The following is a 13,154-nucleotide window of genomic DNA, read 5'->3' as shown; positions in this document are numbered from 1 at the left end:
CGACACCCCACTTCACAGGAGCACGTTGTGACACCCACTTGCCACCAGGATTGAGCACCACCGAGCACGAGGATTCACCAGCCACCACGCACCGGCTCACTGACTGTTTTCACCCTTACACAAGCACTGTAAATAAAATCCACCCTCCGGGGCCTTTTGCACTCAACCTGCCTTGTCGTGTGATTCCTCACCCCGTGACATTAGTGGAGAATGCGGGCAGAAGCGTGAGGAATCACCGACAAGTTCACCGCACCCAAAATCCTAATCTTCTGTTTGTTTGTTTTCTGCACGACAGGACTCGGAAGTGGCACGCTCGCTCCCCGAAGATGGAGGAAGTGTTGCAGAGCCTCACGGAGGTGAGCATCCGCCAGCCACAAATCGCGGAACATCTCGCCACCCGCCTGGGCAGGACGGAAGAAGAACTTACCGCCATCCGTGTTGCCGCCGCCCAGCGCGTTCCGCTACCTGATCCGCGTGCCCAAGCCACCCGCCTGCTGCCGAAGATGACGGCGGATGATGACGTGGAGGCTTTCCTGCAGGTCTTCGAGACCACTGCTCAGAGCGAAGAATGGCCAGAGGGCGATTGTGCACGCGCGCTGGCACCTTTGCTGACTGGAGAAGCCCAGCGGGCTTATTTTTCACTTCCCCGTGCGATCGCTGAGGATTATGACGAAGTCAAGTGTGAAATCCTGGCGAGGTTGGGTCTCTCATCCATCTGTGCCGCCCAACAGTTTCATGAATGGGAATTCAAGCCTCGTGTGTCAGCCCGTGCCCAAGCCGCCGAATTTAAACGCATCGCTCACCATTGGCTGATGGAAGGAAGTCCCACGGCAGCTCAGGTAGCGGAACGGGTGGTGGTCGATCGCCTCCTGTGTGCTCTTCCCCGTTCCATCCGGCAGGCGGTCGGAATGAAAAACCCGGCCAACACCGCGGAACTCGTGGAGGCGATCGAGCTGGCGGATGCCATCCTCCACCCGGAGGGTGGTCCAGGAGAGACGGCTGCTCGAAGGCACCTCGCGACCAGTAAGCAGGCCGACGGTTCCCCCGCCGCGAGACGAGCCCATGCCCAGCACCGAACCCATGCCGCCTCCGCGTGCGTGGCTGGCAGGCTGCATCGTCCACCAGCGGATGCCATCGGGAGCCCCGGAAGCAGACGTGGTGATCGAGGGAAGACACTTCAGAGCCCTGCTGGACTCCGGCAGTACGGTCACCCTCATCCAGTCAAGATTGTGGGGGCCCCGAAGAGGCGAGAAGAGCTTCCTCCCCATTACGTGTGTGCATGGAGACACTCGCCAAGTGCCGGCCCGTCGAGTCACCATCTCTTCGCCCCAAGGTACCTGGCCGGTGGAAGTCGGCCTGGTAGAGGACCTTCCGGTGGCCGTACTGCTGGGGAGAGACTGGCCGGGCTTTGACGCTCTGCTCACCGCCGCCACTCAGCCTGTCAGCCAGGAGGGGAACCGTCGAAGACGGAGATGGCCGCAAGGACCCCGCCGCCGACCGGCGCTACTAGCCTCCGACAGCGGGAGAGATGGTGAGTCCCCCTCCCAATCCACTAATCCTTTCTTTGATGTATATCAGCAGGCTGCTGGAGGGGGCTCATTCGCCAAGGAACAACGGGAGGACGATCGCCTGAAGCACTGCTGGTCCCAAGTGCGGAACATCGACGGGAAAGACGTCCTCCCACGGCCCCATCCTCTCCCGCATTTTGTCGTTGAGAAGGGCCTGCTATACTGTGTCGCACAGCGGAGGGGGGAGGAAAAAAAATTGCTAGTTGTTCCTCGGACCAAGACCGAAACCATCCTGGAGTTGGCGCACTCCCATCCCATGGCAGGTCACCTCGGGGCAGCTAACACCGCCCAACGTATCCGTGACCGGTTCCACTGGCCGGGACTGGAGGCCGAGGTGAAGAGGTTCTGCCAGGCCTGCCCGACCTGCCAAGTTACGTCGCCCAGGACTCCTCCCCCCAGCCCACTCATTCCGCTGCCCATCATTGAGGTGCCCTTCGAGCGGATTGGGATGGACATAGTGGGGCCGTTGCCAAAGTCTGCCCGTGGCCACGAACACATCCTGGTCATCGTCGACTATGCCACCCGGTACCCCGAAGCGATTCCCCTCCGCAAGGCCACAGCGAAGAACATCGCCCAGGAGCTGTTCCTGCTGGCCAGCCGGGTTGGCATACCAGCGGAGATACTGACTGACCAGGGTACCCCGTTCATGTCCCGGCTAATGGCAGATCTCTGCAGGCTGCTGCGGGTGAAGCAGTTGAGGACCACAGTCTATCACCCACAGACGGACAGGCTTGTAGAAAGGTTCAACCAGACCCTCAAGCAGATGCTGAGACGTGTGGCGGCGGAGGATAAGCGGGATTGGGACCTCATGATTCCTTATGTGCTCTTCGGGATCCGCAAAGTACCCCAGGCCTCAACTGGCTTCACCCCCTTTGAGCTTCTGTTCGGCCGCCAACCACGAGGGCTCCTGGACATCGCCCGAGAAGCTTGGAAGCAGCAGCCTGCCCCTCATTGAGCACGTCCGCCAGATGAGGGAACGGATCGACCGGGTGATGCCATTAGTCCGGGAACACCTCAGCAAGGCTCAACAGGTGCAGCAATGCCGGTACGACTGGGCAGCCCAACCACGGGAGTTCCAGCCGGGAGACCGCGTCATGGTCCTGGTCCCCAGCTCTGCCTGCAAGTTCCTGGCCACCTGGAAAGGACCCTATACAGTGATCGAAAGGATTGGGCCAGTCACGTATCGTCTGAGGCAGCCGGGACGACGTCAGACAGAGCAACTCTACCACATCAACCTCCTGAAGAAGTGGGTGGGGACCCGGGACCAAGTAGCGGCCTTAAGTATCAGGCCTGAACGAACCGCTTCCTTCCGACGCCTGAACGAAGTCTCCGAATTCGACGGGTACCCCATGCCTCGGGTCGACGAGCTACAGGATCGGTTGGGAAGGGCCCGGTACATCAGCACCTTGGACCTCACCAAAGGCTATTGGCAGGTACCACTCTCTGAATCCGCTAAACCCAAGACTGCTTTCTCGACCCCCAGTGGCCACTGGCAGTACCGGACCCTTCCCTTCGGCCTGCACGGGGCCCCCGCGACCTTCCAGAGGATGATGGACATCATCCTACGGCCCCACCAGGCCAACGCGGCGGCCTACATCGATGATGTCATCATCCACTCCGAGGCATGGGGAGACCACCTGGAACGTCTGCGGAGGGTGCTTTCGGAGCTCCGGCGGGCTGGACTCACTGCCAACCCCTGCAAGTGTCACCTAGCCCTCTCCGAGGCCAAGTACCTGGGTTTCCGAGTCGGGAGGGGCCTCATCCAGCCCCAGGAGAAGAAAGTCGAGGCCATCCACTCCGCCCCAAGACCGCAGACGAAGACCCAGGTACGGGCCTTTTTGGGGTTGGCAGGGTATTACCGGTGTTTTATCCCCAACTTCTCCTCTCTAGCCGCCCCCCTGACAGACCTGACCAGGAAGGGGCAGCCGGAGAAAGTCTGCTGGACCCCAGCCCTCGAGGAGGCTTTCGCCCGGGTCAAGACAGCCCTGACGTCGTCGCCGGTACTCCGCGCTCCAGACTTCGGTTGCCCCTTCCTGCTGCAGACGGATGCTTCTGACACAGGACTGGGAGCCGTCCTGTCCCAAATCCAGGAAGGTGAGGAGCATCCGATCGTCTACATCAGCAGGAAGCTGTCCCCGGCTGAGACGAGGTACGCCGCCGTCGAGAGGGAGGCCCTGGCCATCAAGTGGGCAGTCCTGGAGCTCAGGTACTATCTGTTAGGCTGCAAGTTCACCCTGGTCACCGACCATGCGCCCCTTCAGTGGATGGCCCGCGCCAAGGACACCAACGCCAGGGTGACTCGCTGGTTCCTAGCGCTCCAGGACTTCCACTTTGAGGTACGTCATCGGGCCGGGGCCGCCAACGCGAATGCCGACGGCCTCTCAAGGATATGGACAGCTTACGCAGGTCTGTCAGGGGTCATTCCCCACCCTCCCTTTGTTTCACCCCTACTGTCTCCATATGTTCGCAGGACCAGAACGACGCTTGGGGGGGAGGGGATGTGACGAGTCCACCCAGAGGAATCAGCGTCGCCCTGGCAACAACACACCTGCACGTCATCACCATGGGCTGATCGGTCACAGCTGCACCTCATCAGCCCGGAGGCATATAAGCAGCTATGGATGAGCAGACAGAAAGACTCTGGTCTCGAGCTGAATGCACTGCTGGACTAACCTCTCTCTTTATTGTTCTCCTAGAAAGCAGCGAGTGACCGACAGCCCACTTCACAGGAGCACGTTGTGACACCCACTTGCCACCAGGATTGAGCACCACCGAGCACGAGGATTCACCAGCCACCACGCACCGGCTCACTGACTGTTTTCACCCTCACGAGCACTGTAAATAAAATCCACCCTCCGGGGCCTTTTGCACTCAACCTGCCTTGTCGTGTGATTCCTCACCCCGTGACAATATATATATACATTTACCATAGTTTCTTAATGTCCTATTTAAGAGAAGAGTTTACACAAGGGCAGTCCACTTAACATTACCCGAGAGCCACTCTCAGACTGTCTTTAAGAAGCGTTGAATGGCCTTTATAAAAAAGCATTGCTTTTGTTCATTCTGTGCTCTCAGCACAGTCCCTTTGTGAACTAATGCACGCTGTTATCTTGAGTTAGTCCTCTGACACAGTCTCAGCAGAATTTTCAGTGGCACTGAAGCTTTGCATCACATTTATTAAGTTGTTTGAGTTTGCCAATGCTTCATAATATCTGAGGTTGGGAAAATATAAAGAATATAAAACCACTGGTGCACCTGCCAGAATCTAGCTAGCTTTAAATTACTTTAGCAACCTGTGTTCCACTGTGACCTTACTCTGGCATTACATTCATGGTAATTGGCCTGCAAAGCATTTTGGTAATCAGCTCTCACATGGTTGAATGATGCAGCCCATAATTTTTCACCTAACAGCTACCTGCTTAATGTAACATTTGGACCATTTTATCTAAGTGGCACTTTCTATGAAGGCACTTTGGTGTCCCATAACTTTTTAGACTTTTTGGATTGTGAACTATTACATATGTTAGATAAGCTATCAAATTCACTTAATAGCTACTTTTAAACAAATCCTCCACACAAAAATAATGATTTTGGCTTCTCCGACCTCAGAGGTCTTAAACTTCTTGACTCTACTGTACCATACAATCATTTCATCATTTCATATTTGACATAATCTACTGAATATTAAATGTTGTATACATTAAGAATATCTTTATGTCTATATAATGTTGTAGCGAATTAGCTCAGAGTGGAAATATTAATAATTAGTAATAACTCATTATGATTATTCATTATTATTGATTATGAATATTTGAATCAGTTAAATAGATTAACTTGATGTAGCAACATTAACATTACGATCAATCAATCAGTTCATCCTATGAACATTCACTATTGATTATTAATTAATTCTAAGAAAATGGCCACAGAAAAATAATTATTCCTTTGTAATTACATAAGCGCCTAGAGCGCATAACAAGATTGATCATTTAAGGGACACTTTTTTTGCAGGCAGGGAGTCAGGACCAGACATATCGTGCACAAACTTTATTAACTAAAGCGCGGACCAGATTAAAACTAACATAAAACATCCATACACAAAACATACGTGGCAAGAGGTAAAGTTAGAAGAAGAACCAGGTCAGTACAAATGGATTAAGTTATCCAAAGAGTCTAAAACCTGGGAAGAACCATCCCTGATAAGCTCCTTTGTCTGAGGAAAGGAGTTTACCATTTTACTAACTACACAGCGGTTTGTGTTTCGTACTTTACTTGCATTTAGCCTGAGCTGTAGAAGACTGTCCGAGGTGAAATCGCAGGAGAAAGTTTCAATGGTTCCGTCCTATGGTTTTGCGGTTGCGATCGTTTCCTTCCGTGTTGAGCGAAGGAACGATGGTGAACTTGCATGGTTGCTTCGACTCCATCGAGGTTGAGGAAGTTGCACATGGCGTGCAGAGTTTGGGCCTACTGGCCCGTGACCGTACACTCTAAAAAAAAAAGGTTCTATATTGCACCAAAAATGGTTCTTGGCTCGTAATCATAGGGGAACCTTTTTTAGTGCTATATAGCACCAATTTTGGTGCTTCAGTGGTTCTTCAGCGGTTCTTCAGAGGTTCTTCAGCAGTTCTTCAGAGGTTCTTCACCGGTTCTTTGACTAAGGTGCTATATAGCACCTCTGAAGAACCGCTGAAGAACCACTGAAGCACCAAAATTGGTGCTATATAGCACTAAAAAAGGTTCCCCTATGATTACGAGCCTTTTTTTTTTTAGAGTGTATGGTTGCATCAGGTTTCCTGTTCCACACACACACATGGTTCTGTGTGTGCAGGCCTTATCTGCCTGGCCTGCTCATTTTGGTCCAGAGGTAGGAGAGAAAAGAGCCTGTGGGCAGATCTGTCTCTCTCTTTTAAGCTTTTGGGAGAAATCCCGCCTTGAAGGTCAGTGAGCTAATCGTATTCAGGCTCTTGGAGGGAAAGTTTTACGACCCTTTGTCTCAAGCAGATCATTTGGAGATTGGTTGCTTGATGAAGGAACTATTAAATTTTTTTGGAATACTAATATGTTGCACAAGGATCGACATATTATATACACAATCATTCAGATCTCTAAATTTCAACTAGACACCAAACATGCCATACACATGATTTTCGTTAACCATAGAATGCATTTCTGAAACATAAATCCAACAGAGATTGAATTAACACATAGACCAAACCCTATAAAAACAAATCATGAGATGGATATATGTTTATATATTTCTCAAGTGGTTATATATAGGCTATATGAGTTTAAGATGGTTTATTTGTCCTTTTCAGAAAGACTGTGAGAGCCTCAGCTCTCTGCACAGCTCTCTGCACATTCCTTTGAGTCGTAAACCAAGTGTTATCTGATGGTAACTCTGGTAACGGGGTATCCTGTGCTATTGGGGGAAGGTCTGCAACTAAGCATAGAGCATTTACAACATATTTGTTAAATGTAACAGGCAATGTGTCTGATTAGCCTCAGTGACTACAATGTCTTGATGTTAAAATGTTAAGATATTTTTAGAGAGAAAAAAAAATGCTTAAACGGCACCACTTTACAATATGGTTCTATTTGTTAACATTAGTTAACATGAACCAACACTCCAAAAATTTCTAAAGCATTTATTATTCTTGGTTAATTTTAATTTCAACATTTACTAATGCATTATTTAAAAAAAAAAGTTGGATCTGCTAATATTATTTAATAGGCCTGAGCTAACATGAGCTAACAAAGTTGAATTTGCATTAACTAACGTTAATGAATAAATATTTTAACAAAAGTATTGTGTGTTGGGGAAAGCTACTTCTAAAAGTGGTTCATTACAATATTAAGTTACTCCCTGAAAAAGTAACTAATTGTATTTTTAATGCATTAACCCTTAAAACACATACCATACACTTTTTTCGTAAGTTGAATAGAGTCTGAAGCTAGATATTTTACTTTATAACGTTTTAAATATGGATATTTTTCTTACAAAAACCCATCAGTTCACTTCAGAAGCTCATTATTAACTCCCCCGGAGCCGTCTGGACTACTTTTATAATGGATGGATGCACTTTTTTGGGCTGCCATTTACTGCCATTATAACGCTTGGAAGAGCCAGGACTTTTTTTTATATGATTCAGATTTGATTCGTCTGAAAGAAGAATGTCATATACAACTAGATTGGCTTGAGGGTGAGAAAATCATGGGGTAAGTTTAATTTTTGGGTGAACTATCCCTTAACTACTACTACTTGAAAAAGTTATCTGATTGCGTAACTCTTGTTCCCTTTCAAAAGGGAACTCTTGCTGCATCAGCTGACGCTGTGGGGAACGCCTCCAGCGTGACAGGTGTCTGAAGCTACTATCGAATCAAGTCAATCCTATTGACCGGCGACAGCCCATGATGTCATCAATGTGCGACCCGGAAGTATATAAGGGTGCCTTGCCAACACATACACATCTTTCTCGTCTTCAGGGACTGTTTGTTTGAAGTGCTATACGAGTTAAGGTAATACAAATTCATTATTTAATGCACAAGTGTGTATTATACTGCCTGGGATCAAGAGCATGCACAGTCAGTTAATTTGAAGTTGTTTGTGTGTAAGAGTGAGCGGTTTTCAATCTGAGATCGCTCCACTCTAGTCTGGCTTTCTTCTTGAGGGAAGAGAGTTTGGCATCTGGGACTGGATGATGCTGTCCCGCTCATGCTGAGGCTGAGCGCTGGCATGCATCATGGGTTTTTCTCAGATGCAGCTCGCCGATCGTCGCGAGAGGTTATATTCCTCTCGGACGATCTGGCGGCTAACGAGACTTATCAGCAAGTGCTCTTAGGGATGGCTGGTGAGAGTGGTATGAATCTTCTCAGTCACCCTGACCGTGTATGCTGAGCTGATGAATGTTATGGAACGTGCTGCAGACAGGCTGCGGCTGCCATGTTGGCGCTTTAGAGGAGAGATCGCTCGTGATAGATTGCACGATCGATTTCTCCTTGGCCATAAACCATCAGCTCAGATGGGCCTTCCATTCCTTCCTGATTTTCTTACAGAGATCGAGAGGGCGTGGAAGAATCCATATTCGACCCAATATTCATCGACATCAGCGTTTTAACTTCGCTGATGTCGAGGGGATAGGGGAATATGGATATGTGTTGATGCTACCGATTGATGAGGAACGTTTGCAAACTTTTCTCGCATTTTGTTGGGCATCAACACGGAGAGCTCAAACTCTGCCATCCACCCCTCTAAATCACGTTGTGCTTTAATGGCAGGGCATACACGGCCGCAGGTCATGCTGGTGCTGCTTTTCACACCATGGCTGTGTTTCAGGCGTACTGGTCAGGCAGATCTGCTGGGGGATCTCGATCAGGGGTAGGTTTTTAACCCCTGATGCGGTGGTCGAACTGCGCCGCACCATAGGTCTAGCTCTCCGTGCCACCAAGCAAAGCAGCTGCCGAGGTCGGCTGATCGTGGGCAGCGATGGTGGCCTCGGAGAGACATCTGTGGTCAACCTCGGCGTATATCTTGGAGAAAGGAAAGGGCTTTCTCCACAATTTGCCGGTTTTGACTTGCAAACTCTTCAATAAATGTTTGGAGAGGCGAAGGCGCGTTCGGCAGCGTTTAACCTGCGTACTGCTGAGATCCAGATCCGCGCCCAGGTAGGCGGGAGGGTCTGGCCCGTCATGGCCTGGCCCGTCATGGCCTGAGGGCTGGAGACAGGGCCAGAGTGCCAGTATTGCCTTTTGTGCGCCCCCTCATAGGAGTTGGTCGCAAAAGAGGCGGGTCTCCCGTAGGAAGAAGGATCCCTCATAGTTTTTCTTCATAGAGCGTTTCTCCAGGCACTTCTTACATCAGGCCTGGGGTGGCCCGCCTTGGCTTGATCAGTGAGAGCGCCCCTTTCTGGCATGCAAGGGCGGTAGAACACCGCGGTCTTATGAGAACTGTGCGGTGAGTCTTCGCTATACACGCCACAGGTGAGAGTGGTCTATTTTGTGTGATAACACTAAAATATGTATTTCTTACAGACCTTTGTTCCCTGTATAGAGTGTGGGTTTACGCAACCATTAGGAAGGAGGAGTTAACTGAAGTTTCCCCCTGTAGGTGGCTTATTGCAGCACCAGGAGCTGGGCTGTGGAGGTGAGCGTGTGTTGGCTTTCCCTTGGCGGTCAAGATATTGCGAGGTAGGCCACCGCTCATGGTATCATATGTATGTAGTTAAGGCCTCCTCTCATGGTGAGAGTTGTGTTGAGGCCGCCGCTCATTTCTACAGAAATGTTAGCGGAGTACTAAGCGGTAGGACGTCCTTCTGGGAGAATGCTACCACTTAGGGTTTTTACTATGTGTCTTCGGTTCCCTTAAGCCACCGCAGGTTAGAGTAGTTTGTCTCTTCTAGAGTGTGTTTACTAGAGACTGACGCTGGAGCTTCAGTTGGGCATATTTGCTTACTTGGCCTAGGCTGTATGGATGTTGGAGGTGCGTTGCTGAGGCACTGTCACCTCTGGCTGCTCACTACGTGAATCTGAGCCTTTATACCATCCCTGTGTTGTCAGCCTCCTCTCATGTGAGAGTCGCTCGGTCAGAGCAGCCCGTTTTTGCTAATGTCTGGGTTCACAGCAGTTGCGACCAGGTAGCTGCCTAAAAGGCCTCCTGTGGGCGGCCCCAGTTTGTGTGAATTGGTGTGGTATGCTTCCCAGATACGTTGACTATTGTTAAGACTCGTTACCAGCTTGTAGGCTTTACAAAGCCTCCCTGAGGGCTAGTCCCCATAGCAGTGCAATGGGTAGTTATTGGTCAGCCAGTAGTCTAACTGTCAAGAGTTTCATGGCAGTCAGTTGTAACTTGCTATCAGGTGGTAGGCCTAACCAGGCCTCCCTCGAGGCGAGTTCCAGAGTTGGATACTCAGGAAATAGCTAGCATGGCTTGCTATCAAGTGGTAGGCCTTATCAGGCCTCCTTGAGGGCGAGTGCCGATATTTGACATCGGTACGGCTAGCCTGACTGGCTATCAGCTGGTAGGCCTCATCAGCCCTCCGTGAGGACGAGCCACCAGGGTCTCTTTTGTTACTCTGACAATTTTCATAATGGTTGTCAGTTGGCAGGCCCCTCTAGGCCTCTCTGGAGGAGTGCTCTGAGTCTCAGTCACTTGACGGTTAGCATGGTAAATGCTAGTAGCTGGTAGGCCTCACCAGGCCTCCCTAGTAGGCTTGCTATCAGATAGAAGGCCTCGCTAGGCTTCTTTTTGAAGGTGAGCCCCCGGGGTAGGATGCTTGGGCAGCTAGCATGACTTGCTATTAGGGTAGGCCTCACCAGGCCTCCCTGAAGGCAAGTACCAATGTATGGCATCGGGGTAACTAGCCCGGCTGGCTATCAGAGTATAGGCCCCATTAAGCCTCCCTGAAGTTCGGCTGTCAGGTGGAAGGCCTCACCCGGCCTCCCTGAAGGCAGGTACCGATGTTCGGCATCGGGAAGAATTGCCTGCTGGCCATCAGGTTCTAGGCCCCATCAAGCCTCCCTGAAGGTCGGCTGTCAAGTGGAAGGCCTCACCAGGCCTCCCTAAAAGGCATGCTATCAGTTGGAAGGCCTCACCAGACCTCACTGAAGATAAGTACCGATGTTGGCATCTGGTTAAATAGCCTGGCAGGCTGTGAGGTGGTAGGCCTCATTAGGCCTCCCTAGAGGCTTGCTATCAGGTAGGATGCCCCATCGGGCTTCCCTGAAGGCAAATACCGATGTTCTTTACATCCAGACAGCTAGCCTGCCGGCTATTAGTTTGTAGGCCTCATCAGGCCTCCCTGAAGGCCTGCTGTCAGTTGGAAGGCCTTAGCCAGGCCTCCCTGAAGGCGAGCACCGATGTAAGGCGTCCGGGTATGTGTTCAGTGTTGGGAGTAAGCGCATTACAAATAACGTCTCAGGTTACGTATGTAACCTCTGTTCCCTGAGAACGGAATGAAAAGCTGCATCTCGTTGCCATGCCTCAGGGCCTGTCTGCCGAACAGTCCCTTCAGACGAGAGGATGTGTATGTGTTGGCAAGGCACCCTTATATACTTCCGGGTCGCACATTGATGACATCATGGGCTGTCGCCGGTCAATAGGATTGACTTGATTCGATAGTAGCTTCAGACACCTGTCACGCTGGAGGCGTTCCCCATAGCGTCAGCTGATGCAGCGTTTCGTTCCCTTTTCTCAGGGAACAGAGGTTACATACGTAACCTGAGACGTTATTTGTAATGCGCTTACTCCCAACACTGATAACTAATGCATTAACTAGTATTATCATTATCATTATTATAACTATTATTGTAAAGTGTTACCAATCAAACAAAAATGTTTCTTTATTTTTTTGGGAAATATAAGTTTAATCAATAACTAAAAGCCAAACACAAAGTCTTATTTTGTATCCTATTCAAGTAAAGGTAAAGGCCAAGTAATTATTTCTGAAAAGGAAAAGGGCAACCGAGGAAGAATTTCTTATATTTCTCTCACCTTAATCCAATGCAGAGTGGCTAAAGGGTTGCCTCCGTACGACATGCACACCACCCTCAGAAAGGAACCAGCTTTGACCTCTTCATTTTCTAATCCCATGATCACCGGAGCCTGCGGGGGAACTGAATGAAGGAAGTCACAGGAGAATGAATGGTTACAACATCAATAGAAAGAAGTTTGAATCATTTGTATGTATTCGCAGGGATCACAGCACGGCTCGCGCTATTCTTTAGAAGAAATGAAATGAATACAGTTCATTGGCGAAAAGGAGGGGAAATATTATTAAAACAAAAGATCTTGCCTTTGCTCTGTGAAGATGGGATCTTTTCATGTTAGAGCCAGTCATGAGAGATGGAAATTTAAGAAGAAAGAGAGAGATAGAAAAACGACCACAAGTTTCAGCATCGCAGCGTCAGGAAGAGCACGACTCTATTTTAGTCCCGTACAACATTGTTAAATCGAGGACATTTAACGCCAGTGCAGCGGGAAGACGTCGCTTGTCTTTGATGAAACCATTAAGAATAAAGAGCGACCCACACACTGGCACCAGTCCATAAACCAAAATAACAGATGTTTAAACCGTAATAAGGCAATGTGGAACATGAATAAATTACAGTGGAGCTGAATAATACATTTGCCATAAAATAAATTATGGGACTGGGCCGCTCTTTGTTATTGCCCCAATCAGTTTGGGAGCGGGCGCGATGGACGGATGAGAGTCTGCCATGACAAAGTGCCGTCTTGCTCACAATCTGCCGCAGATGAAAATGGCCAGTGGAAAGTTGGATTTGATGGGCCAGGCGTGCTGAGTAAGACAGCGTTGCTGGCCATCGGTTCTGCTACATTAGCACTTATTGCAGTGGCTGGGCGGTAATGGAACCATGAGCTGGGGTGAGTGAAGGGGGGCAATGTTTTAAAGCATAAATTTAGTGAGCTGAAAAAATGTGACTGGCGTTTTGCTGGAAGCTTATGCCTGTGAAATGCATCAAATCACATGGAATATGTGCATTAGGCTGCATCAGTTTTCAAAGCTCACCTGATAACATAACAGATAAGCGTACAATCTTAACATGGAAATGTGTGATAAAACATGTCCTAAA

At 49.7% G+C, this 13,154-nt stretch overlaps 1 protein-coding gene across 1 annotated transcript in view; it reads right to left on the bottom strand.

Annotated features, from left to right (window-relative positions):
• The window catches only part of nphs1 (NPHS1 adhesion molecule, nephrin), a gene marked incomplete at its 5' end in the record, with an annotated part of 142,577 nt that overhangs the window by 69,956 nt on the left and 59,467 nt on the right, over positions 1–13,154 (bottom strand). The window contains one exon of the mRNA XM_079823686.1: positions 12,055–12,176. Within this exon, the coding sequence (XP_079679812.1) occupies positions 12,055–12,176 (122 nt within the window). The remainder of the gene's footprint in view (positions 1–12,054; positions 12,177–13,154) is intronic.

The sequence above is a fragment of the Gobio gobio genome, assembly GCF_949357685.1.
Source record: "Gobio gobio genome assembly, chromosome: 8".
NCBI classification, from domain to species: domain Eukaryota; kingdom Metazoa; phylum Chordata; class Actinopteri; order Cypriniformes; family Gobionidae; genus Gobio; species Gobio gobio.
The sequence above is the reverse complement of the archived record's forward strand: the minus strand, read 5'-3'. Positions and strand labels throughout refer to the sequence as shown.